General features: G+C 57.2%; 1 protein-coding gene and 1 non-coding gene across 3 annotated transcripts in view; both read right to left on the bottom strand.

Annotated features, from left to right (window-relative positions):
- Positions 1 to 1,227: 1,227 nt before the first annotated feature.
- Positions 1,228 to 20,976, bottom strand: part of TGFB3 (transforming growth factor beta 3) — a 27,176-nt gene continuing 7,427 nt past the window's right edge. Inside the window, exons 2-8 of one of the 2 annotated variants that reach the window (XM_045287812.1) lie at positions 19,397 to 20,107; positions 12,860 to 13,023; positions 12,012 to 12,141; positions 7,586 to 7,693; positions 5,415 to 5,586; positions 3,019 to 3,172; positions 1,228 to 2,316 (exon numbers count right to left, since the gene is read on the bottom strand). In XM_045287812.1, coding sequence (XP_045143747.1) covers positions 2,158 to 2,316; positions 3,019 to 3,172; positions 5,415 to 5,586; positions 7,586 to 7,693; positions 12,012 to 12,141; positions 12,860 to 13,023; positions 19,397 to 19,883 — 1,374 coding nt within the window. In that variant the 5' untranslated portion in view covers positions 19,884 to 20,107 and the 3' untranslated portion in view covers positions 1,228 to 2,157. Of the gene's footprint in view, positions 2,317 to 3,018; positions 3,173 to 5,414; positions 5,587 to 7,585; positions 7,694 to 12,011; positions 12,142 to 12,859; positions 13,024 to 19,396; positions 20,848 to 20,976 lie in introns of those variants that run through there. The other variant, XM_004698723.4, reaches the window with a different exon arrangement.
- LOC115868801 lies at positions 6,249 to 6,365 on the bottom strand. Its single transcript, XR_004045779.1, has one exon. It is a non-coding gene; the product is annotated as a U5 spliceosomal RNA (small nuclear RNA).

The following is a 20,976-nucleotide window of genomic DNA, read 5'->3' as shown; positions in this document are numbered from 1 at the left end:
AGCCTCAGGTCAGGACCGCCAAGGCCAGCGGCCAGGCAGGGCTCTCCGAATGTTGCTTTCAGGCAACCGGCAGCCTTCCCCAGCCCCATCGGCACCTGAGCTGCAGTCTTCTGCATTTGAGGAAGCCTTTGGGTGATTTCCACCAACGCTGAAATCCGAGACTGCCTGTCCGGGGGAAGACTGCAAGCGGGGATGGCTGCAGCCACGGCCAGAGTGAGTTGGGGTGAGCCCAGTGCTGTCAGTCCGACCCACTGACTTCCCTGGCGATGGAGCACGACGTCGCCGGCCGTGGTTTTAGGGCAGGGACACGGGGACACGTACCCCTCAAGGGGGTACGGACAAAGCAGGGGGGAAATCCAGCTTTTATTTTGGGAAAACTCCCAAAGGAACACGATCGTACACGCACGCACACAGAAGCAGGCACGTATCGGCTGACCTCCACATTTGCACGTGGGATGGGCATTTTTCCCAGTGGTAAAGCGCTCTCCATTGAGGCCTGTTTTCAGATCACTCCAGCTGGCGCGTCACAGCGTGCTCGCTGCAGGTGGACGTGAACTGGGCGCGTCACTCAGCGTGCTCGCTGCAGGTGGACGTGAACTGGGCGCGTCACAGCGTGCTCGCTGCAGGTGGACGTGAACTGGGCCCGTCACAGCGTGCTCGCTGCAGGTGGACGTGAACTCAAGAGACTGCTGCACTGCTCTGGGCGGGACTGCGCCTCGCTTGCCCTGTTCTGCCGCCAAGAGGCCCAGGGTTTCTGGTTTCACTGATAACAGAATTAACCTGTTCTGAGCCCGTTTGCTGCAGATGATGCAGTTTTACAAAGGGGGGATATGTTGGTGACAGTGTGTGAGAGTAGCGCATGTTCATCTGCAAGCGGTCCCGCCAGAGGACGCCTGGGGTCCTCGGAGGTCAGGCTCATTCTGAGCACCTGCCTCTGTGCGGTCAAGAGTAATAGTAACCCCCTGCGGGCAGAAAGCGGGCATGAGCCATGGTGCCATCTTTCCAGACTGCCGAGGGCAGCCCCCAGTCTCCCCCGCCGCCCAGGGTACTCACGCCCAGCAAGTGTATTGGGCATCAGAGCAATTCTCTGCCCGGATTCCACTGCCCTCTGACTGGTGGCTGTGGGCCCACAATTAGCAAAGGGTAATTAATTAAGGATGGTGTCGAGTCAGGCTTTACCTCAGAGCAAGGCTTTTACTGTGCTAGAAACAATCTTCCAGAAGAGAAAATGATCCAAGAGTCCACATATTTATTTATGCAAAGATTTTGAGAGTAATCATTGTCGTCTTTACACCTCAGTCTATGTGCCTGGGGCCAAGTCAGCTTGGGCCTCATGTGCAGTTCCCCCCAAATGCCACCCATGCCCCACCTGCTGCCCGCAACACCAAATGAACACAGGGTCTTGGAGAGCAGTGGGGGGGGGGGGGCCTGGATGCCCCGAGGTTACACGGACCCACAATCATGGAAGGTGTCTAGCCCAATGTCCAAGGGGAGATACAATAGAGAAAGATGAGAGGGCCCCAGAGGGCAGAGAGGAGATTTCATTCCCACCCCCTGCTGCTGAGCCGAGCACATCCACTGGGCCCAACTGGGCTGAAGGCCCAGCACCCTGTAATGGCCCATGATGCTGAGTAACATAGAGAGGACAATTTGTAAAAAGGACGGTTTGTCCTTGATCCCAGGTAGTACCTGATACAATTCTTTGAGACTCGCTCGGTGCTCTGGCTGCAGGAGAATTTCTGTGACATGATCCAGATTCCCTCGAGCAGAGGTATGCAGTGGTGAGATCAGAAGTGTCTTCCAGTCTGGCCCTGGCCCCAGCCCGTCCTGCCCGCTAGGCTGCCCCACATCCCATTACCAGCACCACATGTCCACTCCTCATCCCTCTTCCTCCGTCCCCACCTCCAAATGCATCACAGATCTGCGTGTCCTGAAGAGTCTGGCCCTCCCCTAACCAAGCCCCCACTTCCTTGACCACAGCGCTTCTCAGAGCCAGCAAAAAGAAGTGTCCCCAGAAGGAACCTCCATCTCAGCCGTCTGCCTGGAGCCGTGGTTTGGGGGCTCCAGGCCTGCACTGAGGTCTGTTGTGTGACCCGAGGAGCAGGCGGCCAGCGGTGGCAGCGCGCTCTCCCTGCTCACTGGGTCTCCAGTGGTGTCTCAGCTACACTTGCAGGACTTCACTACCATGTTGGAGAGCTGCTCCACCTTGGGGGTCCTCCCGACGTAGTACAGGATGGTCAGGGGCTCCAGGTCCTGAGGCACACAGCAAGGGGAAGCGGAGGCTTCAGGGTTCAAGGTGTTGTACAGCCCGAGCACCTGGGAAGGGAGACAGGGAGACGTGGTTGAGCGCTTGGAAAGGCAAGGCCCACCCGGAACACATCCAGCATCCAGGTTACAGTGTGGGTGTCTGCTTTTGCAGCCCAGGGCTCCCCCAGGGGGTGGTCGCACCCCCCACTTTGAGAAGCACTGCTCTAAGGGAGAAAGACCCCCACTGAATGCTGCCCCAGGTCATGAGTAAATGCCCTGTGCTGGCCGCCCCAGACAGATGCCCTAATCACGAGCCCAGAGGAAACGTGCTTCAGCAATCAGTGCCCCAGTTGGCCCTCTCCTTGAGGGAGAGACGGGCTGGTGCCCCAGTACCCGGCATTCTTTCTCTTGTGCTGCCGATGGACGGTTTTTACATGCTTTGTATTGCCTCAGAATCATTTTCTCAATTCAAGAAGCTAGAATTACCGGGTAGCCTCTCTACCTGAGCTTCCCTCACCAGAAGTTGCTAGGAGGCTCTGACACAGAGCCGCTGATTCGCTCCCAGGATGCAAAGGCTAAGCCAGTGAAAAGGCCAGGCTGAGTCTCTGGGAAGAAGGTGACCGAGAGGAGTTGAGCCCCAGAGCCGGGACTCAAGAGGGATGCTATTCACCCCAGAGCCTCAGCATTCAGCCCTCCCTCCACGCCTTCATTCTGACTGACATCCGGGTCAGTTCAGGCCCCGCCCCCCACGCGCCCAGCCCCGCCCCGTACCGTGCTGTGGGTTGTGTCTGTGCTGCGCAGGTAAGGGCACGGCCCCGAGCAGAAGTTGGCGAAGTAGCCCTTAGGTTCATGGACCCACTTCCAGCCCAGGTCCTGTCGGAAGTCAATGTAGAGAGGACGCACGCAGCAGTTCTCCTCCAAGTTGCTACAACAACAACAACGAGTATTGATGGAAAGTAAAAGGGTAAAAGCACCAACACAGGGAACTTCAGAAATGACCCCAGGTTTGTGAGTGAAGCTCTTCCCAGCCCTCGGCCGAGGTGGCTCTCAACAATGGAAGCCCAGGTTGAAGTTCCCCAAACCCAACCCAACCCACGACTCACAGAGACCCTGCGGGGCAGGGGAGAACTGCCACTGCGGGCTCCTGAGACGGGCACGCTTGATGGGAGGGGAAAGGCTCAAAAAACAAACCAGCCCCAAGGCACTGCCATGGAGTCAATGCTGACACGCAGTAACCCCTGACTGGAACCAGTTCCAGGAGTAGACAGTCCAGTCTTTCTCCCCAGGAGCTGCTGGTGGTTTTGAACTGCCGGCCATTGGGATTGCAGCCCGACACATATCTGCTCCATAACTGCTGATGGTTAAGGCTGAAGAAATCACAAAGGCATCTTCCTGTGTTAGAGACCAGGGTCCCAAGGGTACACGAGGGAGAACAGAGAGGCAAAGGTGGCCCTTTGCTTCTGTAAAAGGTTGAAGCGAAGATGTAGAGTGGCCCATAAACACGAAGTGCCACAGCCCACTGGGCTTTGGTGAGGTTGGGTTACCGATACCTCCCCAGTGGCACACAAGGAGAAATGGACTCTCGACTCCAGATGCAACTTGTAAACAATGGTACGTTGACTACTCAGGTTAAATGAAAAGAAAGCCTATCTTCTTGTTAGAATCCTAACCCTTAGGTCAGCCCAGCCCAGGTGTGACTGTCGGCCCCTTCAATTCTGTTGCCTACAGAAATCCATTTGGCCATACTCTGCCACATGGGTCTCTGGCCCCTGCTTCTATAGCTGATATCTAAGACTCGTTACTTCCAAAGGCAACTCTTGGCCACAAGCTGGCTTCTTGTGGGTTCCAGGTGTGGATCTGTGGCAAACTCCATGGGTCATTTATCCAGTAGGCATCTCCCATGACAGAACCTGGAAGGCCAGGTTTTCCTGACCTGCCTTCAGTGATGGCCAATCAGGCTTGTTTCTTTATTAAGAAATGTGGCTCTTCCTTGACACACAGACACACACACACTCACACACCCCAACCCACTCACCCACCCTTCCTCTCTTGAACAAATTGCCTGGAGCTCCATCAGTCACTTGCAACCATAAGTAAGAGGCTTTCTGGAAGGCCAACATCCTCAGCACAGTAGATTAGAAACAGGGTTCTCCATGGCCTAAAGAAGCAGCCAGGCTAACTCTGTCTGTACCGCCCAGGCTGCCTGTGCACAAGGAACCCCCTTATGGTTCAAGCCACTGTTACTTGCAGCCTAGTGCATCCCTGCCTGATCCAGAGCCATTCGGGACAAAACCCCCCGAGGGGACACTCTACCTTCTGTTCCCCAAGCTCAGCAGACCTCGTTCGTCCAGTTGTTCCCCTCCACACATTTCCCAGTCCGCCCTCCCAGCTTGGCCTGCTTCTGCTCTGTCCTTCACTGGAAGTGCTCTCTCCTCCCATATGTCTGACAACCCCCGGCCCCACTCATCCCTGAAGGCTCGGCCCAAAGCCCACACCCTTCTGAGGCCTTTCCTTGCATCCATTAATGGTCTCCCTGCTCCACATTCTGAAAGCACTTAAACCCTACCCTTCTCATGGACGTGGCCACGGCCATGAGTATACGGGTTGTATCCCCTCTCCTCTACGAACCATTCCCTAAATTGGAGACGAAGCTGCATCACGTCTTCTCTCTCTCTCTGCCCTGCCACTACCCAAACCTTTTCTAGTCTGTTCATTCCTCTAACTCAAAACCTCCCTTGCTCGTGGAGACCACCCTGTTCTTCCGCATCCAGGAGCATCATTGGTCCCTCCGTGGGAAACTGAGTCTGTCTTTCATGGGAATTCCTGCCTTCATCTCCCCCAACACATGCAAACAGCCCTACAAGTGCTTTTTAAAACACGAAACCCACAGAGGCTTCTTTAGCCAAGCCGCTCCAAACCAAGCCATTTAAGCAACACCTTCCTCCCCTGACAGTTTTCCTCCTGCCTTTCATCCTGGCCCTGGCAGAGCGGGGCTGCAGGCAAATGGCTGGGCGCTCAGAAAACAGAGAGAGAGGTGAAAGAGATTCTGAATCTTCTTTCTGAGCTATTTGCAAAAAGCATCAAGGACACACAGTTCAGCGCAGTCCCGCAGCCTCACACCAGGGCCCCACCCTGAGATCACAGGGTCCCTGGGGGCCCTGGCTCACCGGAAGCAGTAATTGGTGTCCAGGGCCCGCTTCTTCCTCTGCCCGCCCTGGCCTGGGTTGTCGAGCCGGTGCGGGGGGATCATCATGAGGATTAGATGAGGATTGTGGTGGTCCCTCTGCTTCTTGAGGCGCCCCAGGTCGCCACGTCCATGGTCATCCTCGTTGTCCACACCTGCCCAAGGGAAGCGAGGAGACACTGCTAAGGAAAGCGGGATGCAGGGGCACCAGTGGGGCCTGCTTATTTCGTTCCTGCCCCCTCACTGCCCAGCACAGGAGTCTAATGTCTAAGTGCAGAAAGAGGACGGCCAGGGGAAGGAACCCAGGCCCAAGAGCTCGCTTCCTCTCATCAGGATCCCACTTCGGGATGCTCGGGCCCTGGTCCCTTCAAGACCCCTGTGCCTGCCTCTTCGAGGTGCTTCCTGGGAATCTCCCCAGGGCAGTGAGACACAGGTGCGTCCCAAACACAGCCCTGGGCTTGCCGGCATCTGTTCCAGACAGAATCCTGGAGTGTCCATTTTCTGTGAAAATCCAAACTGGCCAAGCTAACATTGATGTTTTAGCTACGATTTAACCTGTGAACAGTTTAATTTAGGCTGAATGAAAGCGAGGCTCGTGTCTGCACGGCACGTAGGTGTCGCAAGTGCTCACTAAAAACTCACACTGCCATCAGTCGATCCTGGCTTATACACCCCCTTGGGACAGGCAGAACTGCCCCTGTGGGTTTCTGAGATGGTGCATCTTCAGGGGAGTAGAAAGCGTCCTCTCTCTCCCATGAATCGGCGGGTGGTTTGGAACTGCTAAGCCCAACTTTTTTTTTTTTTCATTTTCTCTATAAACCCTGCATAAGCGAGGTCTCAAAAAAATTGGTTAAAGACTCAGCGTTGTTTCTCTCTGTGGAAATCTTTAGTAAAAGGCGAAAGATGTATACACTCTGAAGAGAAACCAGAGTATAAGCCCAACTCTTCACCCACACACCAGCAGGGCTCCTTTAAAAACGCTACCACTGTGTGAGCACGAAGTCTATAACGCGGCAGGCAGCAGATTCTGTGGAGAAAACCTCTTTCATCTGAAACGGAGAAGCATGAAGACAGACTTGGAGGGTCAACAAAATGAGGTGCGATTGGGGAAGGACAAGAGCCAAGCCCACTGCCGTCAAGTTGAAGTTCAAAGACGGAGGAGTGCTAGCTGCCTGCCGAGTTTCCCTGGTTGTAAGCTTCACAGCAGCCGCTTTCTTCATCCCTTAGTGCGGCAGGTGGGTTCCAGTGACCCACCTTTGGTTAGCGGCCAGTGCTCACCCCTGGCACCGCTAGGCAACCTTCTGTGCGAGGCATCCACCAGCTACTGCTCAGCTCCCAGGGACAGGGGCACGAGGATGCTCATTATACAGCTAGACCCTCCCAGGAAGGGCCGCCAAGATGAATGAGAAACCTGGATCTCAAATGCTGTCATCTGAAAAAGCGTGACCCTGCAAGATCAAGGGTTCACTACAGAGGAGTGTCCCGGCCTCGGCTGGCGGTAGGCAAGAATGTCAGAGGTCTTCTGAGCCCTGAAGGAATCCCGGCAATGCTGCTGGGCAAACATTAGGCTGCTGACCACAAGGTCAACAGTTCCATCCCACCAGGCGCTCCAAGGGAAAACGTGGAAGCCGCTGTTCCCGTAAAGATTAATGGCCTCCAAAACACTATATAGGGTTGCTGTGGGTCGGAACCAGCTCCAGGGCCATGGGTTTGGTCTGGCTTAGTTCTGAGTTCCAAGGGTCTGCACAGGATGCCAAACCAACACCGAGCCCTGGGGTGAACGGAACTGCCCAAGCAGAGAGCCAGGTGAGGCCCACCCCTTTGTCCAGACCAGCCTGCATAGCATCCTGGAAAAAGAAGCCCACCCTCCCTAGTTTAAGACCATAGAGCAGGATGGATTCAAATCCAGGCTACTCGACCAACTTCAAGCTTCCCAACAGCCCACTGCCTTCCAGATGCCACCGTCTGTGTGTCTATCAGCTGTACTCCCCAGTCACTGTTCTTGGGGTAACGCAGAATCACTCAAGTGTCCAGGAGAGCTGGTCATCGCTGCGGGTGAACCTGGGTCCTTTTTCTTGATGTCTGCCCAGTAGGGGTGTCCTGTGGTGCCTCATTTCCTCCCTGCCTCCCTCCCTGACCCGTCCATGCTGTTACCTTTGAATTTGATTTCCATCACCTCGTGAACATTTTCCAGGATGTCCCCATTGGGCTGAAAGGTGTGACACGGACAATGGATGCTGATTTCCAGCCCCAAGTTGGACTCTACAAGAGAGGACAGAGAGTCAGTGGGGAAGGGTACCCACCACCCATCCACACCCAGAACCTCTCCTTCCGCAGCGAGCGTGTGGTCACGAGCAGGCCACCAGAGACAGAGTTCCGGCCCAACTCACCATGGGCCTTCCCATATAGGCTGCCCGTCCTCAGTGCATGTCTCTTACCTTAGGAACGATCAGAGGGGGGTGTGAACTGAAGGGCACAAGGAGGGGGGACAGTCATGGATGTCCAAAGGACAGAAGAAGTCAGAGAACACTGCCCCGGACATACTCGGGGAGGGAGGAAGGGTGCAGGAAAGAAAGGAAAACCAGTGACCTAGCTAAGAGTTGACTGGGAGAGCGGAAACTCAAGACAACCGGAGGCAGGATGAAGAAACCTGGAGACCAGCAACAAGGGTTGAGCCGAGAGGAACGGTCTTACCTTGATTCAAGGGACTACAAGACAGAAGGTGGGACAGGCTGGGAAATAGGATGAAAAGCTAGGGATATGCTAGAAGCAAGATCACCTGAAAGCGAGCAGCCAACACACTCTAACTAGAAGGCTTGGCTAGGGTCGATTAATCTGGCTGGAAGGTGGCCGCATTCCTACCCCGGCTATGATTGTGGACGTAGAAAACATGGAAGAGTTAAGACGGAAATCCTGGTGGCTCTGGGCCATATGTCCCTAAGGAGCAGTGACTCATTCACGTAATGGGAAGCTAGGGATGGGAATGGCTCCGGGAGGGAAGTCAACCCCCGGGGAGGACAGGTGTGGAGTTGGAGAGGAGGTGACGCAGGGCCACAACCAAGGGTCCAGATGACGTGTGCTCTCCGAGAAGAGGCAGGGAGCCCAGAGACACCGAGATAGGGACCTGTCTGGTGCAAGAGGCCAGCTTTATTCAGTTCTCCTGGTGTGAGACCAAGTGTTATGGCCACCAACAGCAGGATGTTGTTGGAAAAGGATGCCGAGTGTACTAGGGGAGGGGGAAGGGCAAATCAGAAGTAACCGAAGAGTCCAGCCTGAATCAGGTAGTGCAGGGAAGCCAGAGCAGTTCTGGTAAAATGCATGCACAGGCGCTCTCTTGAGCCTGGGCAGCAGACAGGTGTCATGGGGGATGAATTTTTCTCCCTTTATTTATTGCTCCCTTGGGGCCAACCAGGCCTTTCCTGAAATCGGGTGTCATTATGGACAACGTCGGCATCCAGGCAGAATTCGCGTCCTCTTCCTGGGCAGAAGGACCCAAGTCCAGAGACTCCAGTTACTATTCAGAGGGCCTGCATGTCCCAGTCCTACTCCCTAAAAACACCTCCATCCCTCTACAAACTCCAGAGTTCAAGCAGCTGTCTCCAGGGCAAGTCAGGGCCAACCTCGGGGACACACCGATGACTCCTGTGATGGGCAATTTTAGATCCTGACAGTTGGCTCTGGTGGAAACCAATCGACTAATAAGGCGGCTGAGTTGCAGCTAGAAGAAAAGACAAGGAAGCTAGGAGAAGGAATCGGAGTAGTTGAACTGGACTACCCAAGGACATCATGTACTTCTTGTGACCTCCAAGGGTTCAAGGTAGGATGGGAGAGACCCCGAGGGGGCAGATTCCGATTCTGTGAGGTATGAAGGCAAGGTGCAGACCCTGACTTAGCAGAGCTGCGCGATGTACAGGTGGTAAAGATGAGGTGGTGGCCTGGCTTGGCCAACAGGCTCTCCATAGATGGAAGGGTCGGGGGTGAATGGTACCAATCAATGACATTTATTCATGGACCATGAGTCCGTATCAAACCCTGCTCTCAGCACTTACATGCATGCTCTCATTTGATGGCTGGAATAATCCTGCCCAGTAGGAACTCTTACTAACCCCATTTCACAAATGAGACCACTGAGGCCTAGAGCAATCAAGTGACGATTGACCCAAGGCAGCCGACCCGTAAGGAAGAGTCAGGAGGAAAATGTAGGGAGCTTATTGCCTGAATCCACACTCCTTATTGGGGATAAGGAGAGGCAGAGACCACCAAAGCAGGTGGCCACAGACCCCCTGAGATGTAAAATGGTTCTGTTTTCCTGGTGTTCACCTCTGCTGAGCCCTGGCACCCGAGTGGCCCCTGCCCAGCCTGCTAGGCAAGGGCCGGCTCTGCATACCACGAGACAGCAGTAGCCCAAGAGTCTGAGGACGTGCACCCCTGACCTTGCAGAGGGCTCTGAGCAGCTCGACCAGAAAGCAGGCCTGCGTGGCCGGGGGCAGCACGGGCTCTCAGACGTGTGTCCTGTGCTGAATGACTCCAAGACCCTGTGTGACTCCGCTTCTTCAACAACCCACACCACCAACTCACTGCTCCCCCTGCAGGCCATTCCCTGCCTTGTCTGGGGCCTGGACGAAGAACTCCCGAGCTCTGTGGATCAAAAGCCCGGATTATCCCATGGGAGGGGTGGGCAGCAACGGGAGTGGGGACTGAAGGTTCCAGTGGAGTTCGAACCCCAGTTGTCGTTCTTGTCACCACCCGCCGCAGTGGGAGGAGGGACACCCATAGGTTGTATTACGAAATTATCGTTTTGAAGTATCAAGGAGGGTGGAAATCCTTCTCCAGGCAAACTTCTGGTGGCGTTTGCAGCTGTGAAAATAAGAATGCCTTCCAGTGCGCAGGGCGGGCTTCAGAGACATCCAGGTGGAGCTGATCAAAATCAGACCGGGAAGGAAGCTAGGCGGTCCACTTCCCCAGCCTCTCCTCACGGCTGCCACGCTGGGCTCCAGGCCGAGGGACGTCTGAGTCAGAGTTCCCAGCCGTGGTGTTCATTCGGCAGAGCCTGGTGGCTGCTCCTCGGTGTTGGCCGTCATGCTCAGTGGCTATGCGAGTCCAGCAGGAGAGGGGCCGTGCCTGATCTTCCAAGTAAGGACCCTTAGTCCGTGGCTGAGATATTCTGGTTGTAGGCGGACTGGACAACGCTACTTGGATGGCTAAGCCATGGCGAACAAGTGGATTCCCACTCATCTGGACCCTCCGGGACGGAGTAGACCTGTCTCCTAGGGTTGCCAAGGCTGGAAATCTTTACCCAAACAGCCTCATCTTTCTCCCACAGAGCAGCCGGGGGGCTCAAACCCCCGACCTTTCTGTTAGCAGGTGAGCGCTTTAACCACCAAACCCATCGGACGTGCGTGACTAACTAGTAGGCTTTTCAAACGTTGTGGGTCAAAGACAAGCCCGCTCCCCCACGCCCCAGAGTCTCCCCTATTCCAGCAAGCGGTACCACCCAGAGAGTCCATCTAAAAACTTGGACATCACCCTGGACAACCCTGGCTTCCTCACACCCCTTTCTCAATGGGCTTAGCCTCCGCACTAAGTAACTCCTGGTCCCCATCGCCACTGCACGGTTCCTAGCTAGCCGCTTACTCTCCCCCCTCACTGGTTGGCCCGCTTCATTCCTGACCTCCTTGGCAGTCAGAGGGGTCTTTTGAAGCTGGACGCCAAACGCCTGGCTCCCCGCACTCAGCCCTGCTTCTTCTCCCACTTGGAGTAGGTGCAGCACCCTTCCCCTGGACTAGGAGCTGGGGCCCCTAACAAGGGAGCCCCAGCCCATGGCCGCGATGGGCTGCTCTATCTGCAGCCAGATCTGGCGCAGTGTGGACCGCGGGGATCCAAGGAGTTCATGCTCAGAAACCGATTCCACCCTCCATCGAGCCCTCCTTCTGAGGCTGGCAGCTGTGCTGGGACCTGCTCTCTGTCACAGCCCCACGTGAGCAACATGGGTCGCCCATAGCAAGAGCAGGCATCCTGCACCACCGCCTGCTGCCCACAGCTTCCGATGACTCCGATTCAGGCCACTCTCGCCCACCCACCCAGCCACATCCGTTCGTCACTACAGCCGGAACACGTCAAGCGTGCTCCCACCTGAGGCCGGGGACCTCGCTGCTTGCTGGGCTTAGAACATCCTTTCTCCCAACCTTCATGGGCGGGCTCCTTCTCCCCTCCTTGGTCAGATCTGCAGGGAGGTCTCTCTTGGACAAGCCACTAACGTCGGATCCCACTCAGTCAGGCGCCCCTTCCCTGCTCTCTGGTTTTCGTGGTCATGACTGCTCTCTTGCATGCTCGCCAGCTCTGCCAGGCTGGTGAGTGGTGTAGGATGTGTCTCTCCCACAAGAACAGAGCCCCTCAGAGACCTGAGGGCCCCCCTGTCTCATTTGCTGTCAAACCCCGGCTCTGGAGGAGCCTTTGATGTGCGTCAGCCCCAGGAGCTAACTGAGTGTACACAACACAGAGTCCCAGCCTGTGACTGCCCTGGCCCTGCCCTCCCCTGTTTCATGAAGGCCCGAGGGACCCTCCCAAGAGATCAGCCTACCTCTCCTCACCAGCCACTCCCGCACGGTGTCAGTGACGTCAAAGGACAGCCACTCAGCGGTGCCCCGTGTGGGCAGGTTCTTGCCACTGATGTAGCGCTGTTTAGCAATGTGCTCATCCGGCCCAAGGATCTGCAGGACGGAGAATGAATGGAGTCAGCACCCGGGGTGGGGGGGGAAAGTGGCACCAGATATGCTCAGTGGAGGGGGAACAGGTGATGGGCAGAGGGCCATGCCAAATTGTGAGCACCATGTCCTTCATGTTCCGGCATGTTGTCAGGAGAGACCAGTCCCTGGAGAAGGACATCACGCTTGGTCAAGCAGAGGGGCAGCATAGAAGAGGCCGGCCCTTTGGGAGATAGATGGGCACAGTGGCGGCCACGGCGCCTGACCGGGCAGGCTTTCGTTCTGTTGTGCACAGGGTCCCTGTGGGACAGAGCCCACTCGATGGCACCCGATAGCCACCCGTCCTTCAAACACCCTAGCCAGCTCTGTGTATCCGCGTCGTGACAGATGCTGCTGCTGCTGGGTGCCTGGGAGCCCGATCCAGCCCATGGCGGACCCGTGTCCAGCACAAGGACACACCGCCTGGACCTGCACAATCATCGCTGCAGCTGCTGAGTCAATCCACTTGGTGGAGGGCCTGCCTTTCCCCCCCACCTCCCCCCCACTGCCCTTCTACTTTCCCAAGCACAGTGTCCTCCTCCGGGGACTGGTCTCAACTGACAACACCTCCAAAGTACCGACTTACACGTGCAGAAAGGCAGGTGCAGCCAAAAGGCAGGCCGGCCAGCCCTGCACGGTGCAGAGGCCAGTCCAGTGGCGGGGGTGGGGGGAGGGGCGCACGTACCTGGAAGAGCTCAAGCCTCTGCTCGTTGCGCTTGGAGCTGGGGTTGGGCACACGCAAGATCCGGAATTCGGCTCGGAACAGGTTGGTCCGATTCTTCTCCACGGAGGACACGTTGAAGCGGAAAACCTTGGAGGTGATGCCTTTGGGGCAGACGGCCAGCTCGTCTGGATGAGCAGAGAGCGAGACTCAGCACGCGCGCACGCGCGCGCGAGGTCACAGGCCCAGGGCTCTGACTGCACCGCCACCACTGCCAAGGCCCCACCTGGGGTCTTCCCAGTGGCTTGAAGAATCGGGGTGCCCCTATGTCAAAACAGATCTGAACAGTGAACCCCAGGAAGTGGCCCTGAAGCCTCCACCTGCTGGCCTGGCTATGATGATCACGATGAGCATTGTGATCGAGGAGATCCCAACTCACGGGGAGCCCACAGTGTCGCAGCAGGACTGTGCTCCACAGGGCTCACAGCGGCAGATTCCCAGGCCTTTCCTCCAAGCAACCTCTGGGAGGACTTGGCCGCCAACCTTTCTGTTAGCAGCACGGATGGACCATGTCTGCCATCCTGAGACTCCTGGCTGTTCTGACTCCTTTAGAAAATACGGAGTCTCAGAAGGAGTCCGCATCCCCAGCCTCCCCGGCAGTTTAATCACACCGTAACTCGTTGATTCATCCACCTATCTGTTCATCCAGACGTTGATTCATTTTCTCTAACATGTACTGAGCAAATCCTACAGGGTTGAACATGGGAAAGCAGGTGAGTAGACACGGCTCCTGGCGGCCAGAGAGTTACAACTCAGAAGGGGTTACTACTACAGAGACCCCAAGAGCAGCCCCCAAGGGAAAGAGCCAAGAGCCTTCGGAGAAGCCAGGACTTGCTGCAGGTAGTCATGGGGTGGGGAGAGCAGGAGGGATTGTATAGAGGCAGTGCTTGATCTGGGCTCAGCAGGACGAGAGTGGGGAGAGGACGTTTGTGGAGGGAAGGCTGGTCAGGGAAGAAATGTTAGTGGGCAAGTAGGGCTGGGAACAAGAGCCCCCCAGTCCGGACATGGGTCCAGGGGTCTGCCTGTGGGAAGGCTGAAATGTCAGGCGGAGGGAGCAGCTGGGTTTGTCCCATGCACGGTAAGAAGGCTGGAGCAGGCAGCACGTGACTGAGTCAGTGCTGTATTGTAGACCGAGCCAGGCAGGCCCAAGTTCATCAGCCCTGGGCGGCTTTCCCGGTGAGGTGCCTTTCCTGAGCAAGCACATATCGCCGTCCCACCAGTCCCTGTCACCTCCCTGGCCCGCTCACCCTCCCAAGAGTCAGAGGCATGGAGAGCTTTTTCCTGGTGTTTGGAGCCAGGTAACGAGAACGAGAGCGCTCCTGTTCACTTGCCACCCTGAAGGTCCAAGCAGCGTGAACACCCAGAGAAAAGCAATGTACGCACATGGCGGCGGCAGCCAGCCCAGCAGCCAGACGTGAAATTCAAGCTCAGAGATCCAGACTGTGCACAAGGTGAGCCCAAGTGGAACACGTGCATCATCACCCCAGGGGGTGGCCAGGGGGTACCGGACAGGGTGAGACGGACCTGAGGCCCGGAAAAACAGGCCAACGTGCCACTGATCTTCAGGAAGGGGCAGGTGAGGGTTTCTGGAGGCGGCCATCTGCTGAGTCTGACACTGGAGCTTAGAACATTAGCGGAGTAGATGTTTGGAAGCCAAATGTGTGAATGCTGGCTAACGAGGCCGTGATTAGTCATTGGCTCGTTGCTGGCGGCAGTAGGAGGAGGAGCCAGTGAAAGTGATTTCGTTCATCGGTATACACGGAATGCCAGTCCCTCGGGCCCTGCAGGCGCTATTGTCCACCTGGCTTCCCTGAGCAGCGAAACTGAGACCGGGAGCACGATGCTTGCGAAGGAGGGCAGTGTGTGCAGCAAGGGGGTGGGGAGGGGTCAGAGGACTCACTACATGGCCCTTCCGCCTCAGTTTCTTCCCACCCGCAGGTCAAACACAAACTCAGCGAGTCAATGCCGACTCATAGCAACCTTACAGGACAAGGTAGACCTGGCCCCTCGAGTTTCCAAGACAGTAACTATTTATGGGAGTAGATAGCCTTTGTCTGCCTCCCATGGAGTGGCTGGTGGTTTCGAACTGTGGACCCTGGGGATCGCAGCCCGATGCGTAACCACGACGCCACCAGGGCTCCAGAGCTGTCTGCTTTTTAAAAAAAAATAAAAAAATCTGTGCTCCTCTTGGTGGGAATGTCTAGGGAAGCGCTGTGAGGCCGTCTAGGGCCGCCCTCTTCTGATGGACAGGGAAGCCCCCGAGAGGTCTTGGCCAGGCCCACCCTGTGAGTGGCCACTCGAAAGCAGAGTCCAGCACACTCACCAGTGACAGAAAGAATGGCCCAGGAGGGAAAAGAAGATGCCAAGAGGATCTTCTTGACAGCCAATGCCCTCAGTGATGAGGACGCTCTCTCTGCATCACCCGCGGAAGGAGCCCACGTGTACACGAGCGGACACGAGATCACACCACCGGTTGAGTCCCGTGTTAAGAACTCATCTGCCTCTGGAAGCGCCGTGGAGGAGAAATGGGAGCCCCGTTTCCCCATGAGGACACTGAGCGGCGGAGAAGTGGCATGGCTTTTTGAGATGTGAAGGCACTGCCCATGTCTTGATAACACGGATGGTAGGGAAGCTGGAAAAGGCTTCCGCCACCACGCGGCTCGGCGAAGCCTGTCCTCAGATCCCCTTAGCAAAATCCTGCAGGATTACAAATGGGATTACAAGGTGATGTGTCTGACTCCCTGGAAAGAGGGTGTGGAATCCTCCCGACATCATGCAGCTCTCTCTCTCTGACTTCAGAGACGAGGGCACCGAGGTTCACAGAGGAGGCGTGTCTACGTGCACACTTACAGGAGGGCTCATGAAGCTGTGGGTGGTGCTCCGTGGCTGCTGACTGTAAGGTCGGCCATCGAAACCCACCAGGGATGAAGATGAGGCTGTTCGCTCCCAGTGAGCGTTTCAGTCACAGAATGCCCACACGGGGTCATGAAGAAGGGGCTCCACTTCCCAGCTGTGAGCTGACAGTTGCTTTTCAGTCCACCTAGGGTGGTGCAAACGGTAACAGGCTGGCCTGCTCAACAAAAGGCTCATGTTGAAATCCACCCAGAGGTGATTTGGAAGCAAGGTCTGGCATTCTCCTTCCCCAAACTGAGCCACAGAGCAGCCCGGGCGGCCCCGTTCTCCATGAACACCTGGGGTGGCCATGCGTTGGAGCAGGTGCAAGGGCAGCTGGTTTCGATTTGGGTAGTCTGCTTGAGACACTTCATTATGTCAGTAACAAAAGCCACACTCACTGCCGTCAACCCCATGCTGACTCATAGCAACCCCTTAGGATAGGGCGGGAACTGGCCCCGTGAGTTTCTGAGGCTGTAACTCTATATGGGAGTAGAAAGCCCTGCCTTTCTCCTTTGGAGCAGCTGGCGGTTTCGAACTGCAGACCTTGCAGTGAGCAGCAACGTGCGTAATCACAACACCACCAGGGTCCTAATGTAGAGAGATCCTTCTCATTGAATTTGTGTGAATCTTCTGGGCCAAGACAGGCAGAGTTAAGACCGAGCAGACCCACGTATGCCAGGGCAACCTGCCACCTGGCTTCCTGAGACCAGAGCCCCTGTCCCTTCTGCTTGGCTAGCATGTGATTCATTGATGCTGTGAACCCAAGTCCTATCGGAGCCTCGCGGTTAAAGGTGGGACTTGAAACGGACCTCTCACACCCCGGAGTGCTCAGCTGCCCATGTCCTCTGCACACTGATAGCCTGGCGTGCAGTCGTCGCTCTGTTTGGGCTTTAACTAAAACATCTTCGTTTCCTTGTGGGTGAAATGGCAACACAGGTTGCCTGTGACAAAACTGGGGCCCTTAGTGGCAGAGGTAGAATTCTCACATGCTGTCTAGAAGACCTGAGTTCAATTCCTAGGCAGCCACTGTCTCTCTGTGAGGGGGTAGGGGTGGGGCAGGGCCTAGGATGTTGCTATGGTAGGGAATGGGTTTCAGGAAAGTTTGCAGACTGAGAGTAGGAAGAAAGGCCTGGCTACCCACTTCCAAGAGTCAGCCCAGGAAAGCCTGTGGATCACAATGGTCCGACCAGGAGTCACTTGTGGCATGGCACAGGCGCCAGGTGTGTTCTCTCTGCTGTGCGTGGGGCGATCGGGAGCCAGGGGCTGGTGGCGCAGCCACGGCTGCCACAGCCAGCGTCAGAGGCCAGGCCCGCTCTCTTCGCTCGCTCTCTGCCGTGGGGCCCTTTCTCCTGCTCTCTTGGAAATGATTCTTTCAGGCTCTTTACCTTTCCATTGGGACCAAGTCTCCTGGTCCCTGTCCCCACTGTCCCTTCCCGCCGAGTGTCCCCTAGGAGGGACGGACAAAAGGTAGACAAACGAGAGCAGGGCCTCATCATCCATCCCACAGACCCTGCCTGTGTCCCACCCTGGCCCGGCGCCACGCCCGCCCACCCCAACACGTGAGGACAGGCTTTGCACACCCCAAGCCTCTGATGATGGCGGGCAGCGCCCGAGAGGGAGACATCTGCTGGGCGTCCGCGCCTGCCCCTGCCCGCTGCCTTCTTTATAATTAGTGGGCCGGCCTCTCACGGCTGGTTGAGCACCTGGCCAGCTGCAAGGCGGGCGTGGCTGTGTCTGCTCAGCCTCCCTGTCACCTCCAACAGCTGCGAGTCTGGGTCTGCTTCCTGTCCCACCTGCCAGCCGGTGCGCCCTGCACTGGGTGCTGACCCCTGCTCGCTTCCCTGTGGCCTCAGGGCCACCCACACCTGCTGCAGTTGCAAAGGCCTGCTGCCATTGCGGGCAGGGGGTGGGGGGTGGGGAGGGTTGGCCAGCACCTGCAGCCCTGCCCTGGCTGTTCCCATGGGAGCCCCCACTCCGAGGGGACTGCACCCAATCCGCATCCACCTGCACCTCCTGCCCTCCGCATCCACCTGGCTCATGCGTTCATGAAGCAGGTCCTGGCCAGGGCCCTGGTGACCCAGGGACTCCCCTCTCCTCAGGCCTCTCCTGGGGGCCTTAGCTTCCCACTTTCCTCTGACATGCGGGCCCACTAGCCTGTCTTCATGGGTGCCCACAAACTGGGAACGTAGCCTTCCAGCTGCTGGGTGCCTTTTGGCATCCCTGGGCTCCTGAGCCAGACTTACCCGGAGGACCCCAGGCAGAGAGCACTCACTCTGCCCTGGCCTCTGCCCCACACGGCAGGCACAGGGCACTGGTGTGGAAACCCCTCGCCAGGAACCACAGGCGTGGACTAGCTCTGAGAGGGGCCTCTCTCCTCCAGCCCCGCCTGCTCTAACCCACCAGCCACCCTCTCCTCTGCCTTCACTGGCTCCACTGACTGCCCTCCGCCACTCCCCGCCCCCACTTCACCCTGTACTGGCCCCCTCCCAGGTGGGTCCCTGGCGAGGTAGTCGGGTGGCGAGGACACCTGCTGGTAGGAAAAGCAAAGGGAGCGGATCGGGGCCCACAAGTGACCCACATTCCTCCTTCTGGGGCCGTCTTGTCAGTTTCTCAACATCTGCCAGAGTTTTCTCTCTCTCTCTCCTATTGGGGTTTCTCAAATCCCCGTTTAGTAAACACACATGACTTCCACACGTGTACAAACACACACACAGACATCTCGCCCTGCAGCCTCCCAGCTTCTCAGCACAGACCGGGGCGCCTCCTGGGACGACCCGCTCCCAGACACACATGCCCTCTGCACCCCCAGCCACACCTCCACCCACACAGCCCCGCTCTGCAGACGCAAGCTGGCAGGCAGCTCCCATCTGCATGCCTGGGTCCGCAGTCCTGCCTCCCACCCCCCCTCCCCACCGCCTGCAAAGAGACCTGTCGGAAGCACCAAGGCTGTGCACACGTCGCCCTAAATTGGCTGTCCATGTCCACGCACGGGGTGGGGTGGACAGAACGATCCAGACAGTAAGAAGTGGCGCCTGGTGTGGGCTTCGCCAGACACACTGCACCGCGAGAGAAAGATGGGGCAGCCTGACAGCCTCGGGAGCCCTCTGGAGGGGGTGTCCTGATGGGCACCACGGCACGGGGACTGTACGCCTCTCCCAGAGCACTGGAAACACCGAACTGGCGCTGTGGCACATGAGCCGTAAAAAGCAGCAAGGAGTCCCAGGTCTTCAGACCCACAGAACTCGGGCTAGGGCGGGCGGCCCTGCCCCTCTATGGCACCCACATGCATGCAGCGCACAGCGCAGTTGCATGTGCGAGTGTGCATATAGTTCTCTGGGCAGCCCGGTGCGATTCCAAATGAGAACCAGTCCGGGAGGTGAGGGCACTTCCGCCAGCTGCTAGCCTCCCAGGAGCCCCCAGCTCAGACCAGAATGGCCCTGTCCCTCTCCCCTCCGGAGCCCCCAACTTCACAGCCTCCCAGCCACTCCGGGGGCCGGTGAACCTCGGAGCAACCTGGAGCGGGGCCACCAGGCGCCCCCCTTCTGCAGCTGAGCGCTCCAGCCCAGCCCCTCCAGAGAAGACACCCCTGAGGGAAGTGGAACTTACTGTGCTCCGCCAGCCCCTGGATCATGTCGAATTTATGGATTTCTTTGGCATAGTATTCTGACTCGGTGTTCTCCTGCGCGCAGCCTTCCTCCCTCAGCCCGTGCATCTCCTCCAGCAGTTCCCGGGTGCTATTGTAAAGGGCCAGGACCTGGTAGGGGACATGGGTCATCGTCGATGGCTCAGGGGGGCTGGTGAGCCTCAGCTTGCTCAAGATCTGTCCCCTGATGGCTTCCACCCTCTTCTTCTTGATGTGGCCGAAGTCCAAGGTGGTGCAAGTGGACAGAGAGAGGCTGACTGTGGCGAAGTTCAGCAGGGCGAGGACCACCAAAGCCCTTGACCAGTGCATCTTCATGTGGGAGCCGGAGAGCGAGGCGGGGGGGCGGCGAGGCCTGGCGCAGGGCAGACCCCAGCAGATGAGCAGCCGGAGGAAGGAGAGCCAGGCGGCCTCCCCAGATCCCGGAGACTGGGGCTTGGCAAGAAGGTGCATGAACTCACTGCACTGCGAGAGCTTCAGGACTTCCAGGAAGCGCTGGCAGCCCAGAAGACGGAGCAGCGGCGGCGGACTGTGTGCCCCGTCGTGCCGGGATTCTTCTCCATGTATCTAAACAGGTTCTGCTGGGCTCCGACTCCCAGCAGGCCAGGTGGAGGGCAAGCCGAGGGCTGGGAGGGGTGTTGAGGCAGCTGGGAGCAGGGCAGGAGCTGGAGTTTTCCCTTAGGTAAAAATAAATAGAGCGGTTATCTGATATTGCCAAAGGCAGCTTGGCGATGGGGAGGAAGTCCGTGTTTTAAAGAAGAGGTTGGTCCATAGCTGGGTTCCCAAATCCAAATCCTCGCTTGACTCTGAGGGGGAATCAAAGCGGATGGAAAAGAAAAAGCGGGGGAAATGTTTTTAAAAAGAAAAAGAAAAAAAAAAGTCAGATCACCAGTGAGTAGGTGGGGAGAGGCAGGGCTGGGCGGCTGCTGGCCCAGCTAAAGGTGGGGGCAGTGCAGGACACACTTGTCTTGGGACACCCCATTCATGCGTTCCCTTTTGTTTACACTTCCGGGGGTGGGGGTGGTGGGGCTTTCTAACTGACTTGACTCCCGTTGCCTCTGGTCTTCATTGGCTGGGAAGTGAGGGTATGTGTAATTCAAAGGCGGGGAGACCAGTCCCCCAAATCCACTTGATCGCCAGGGTCACCAGGACCCCAGCCGGTCTTCTCCCTCGGCCATGGCTTCTCTTCCCAGCTTCTTTTTAAAAAGGGAAAGAAAGAAAAAGAAATGGAAAAAGAATCTAAGAAGGCAGTTCACGGCACCCTGCTCCGCGCAGCTGCTCTTGCTTCCTGGGGCCTCTTCCCCTAGCCCCCTTGCCTGGGTCGCGCTCCTTCCCTCGGATGGACGGGCAGACGGACGGAGCTGTCGGCTTCCCTCCCTTGCTCGCCCTCCAGCTTCTCCCTCTCTCGCTCCTTCCCTTCTCCCCCTCTCTCTCACTTACACACACACACACACACATGCACACACACTGCTTTCTCTATTTCTCTCGGCTGAAATTTTATACCTCCCTCCCATGACGTCTCGGGGCCCGGGGTGGGGGGGTAGGG

This window comes from Echinops telfairi, unplaced genomic scaffold (assembly GCF_000313985.2).
Source record: "Echinops telfairi isolate 266 unplaced genomic scaffold, ASM31398v2 ScPeMD7_18;HRSCAF=68, whole genome shotgun sequence".
Taxonomy (NCBI): domain Eukaryota; kingdom Metazoa; phylum Chordata; class Mammalia; order Afrosoricida; family Tenrecidae; genus Echinops; species Echinops telfairi.
Note: the sequence above shows the minus strand (reverse complement) of the source record. Positions and strands in the feature narration are given on the sequence as shown.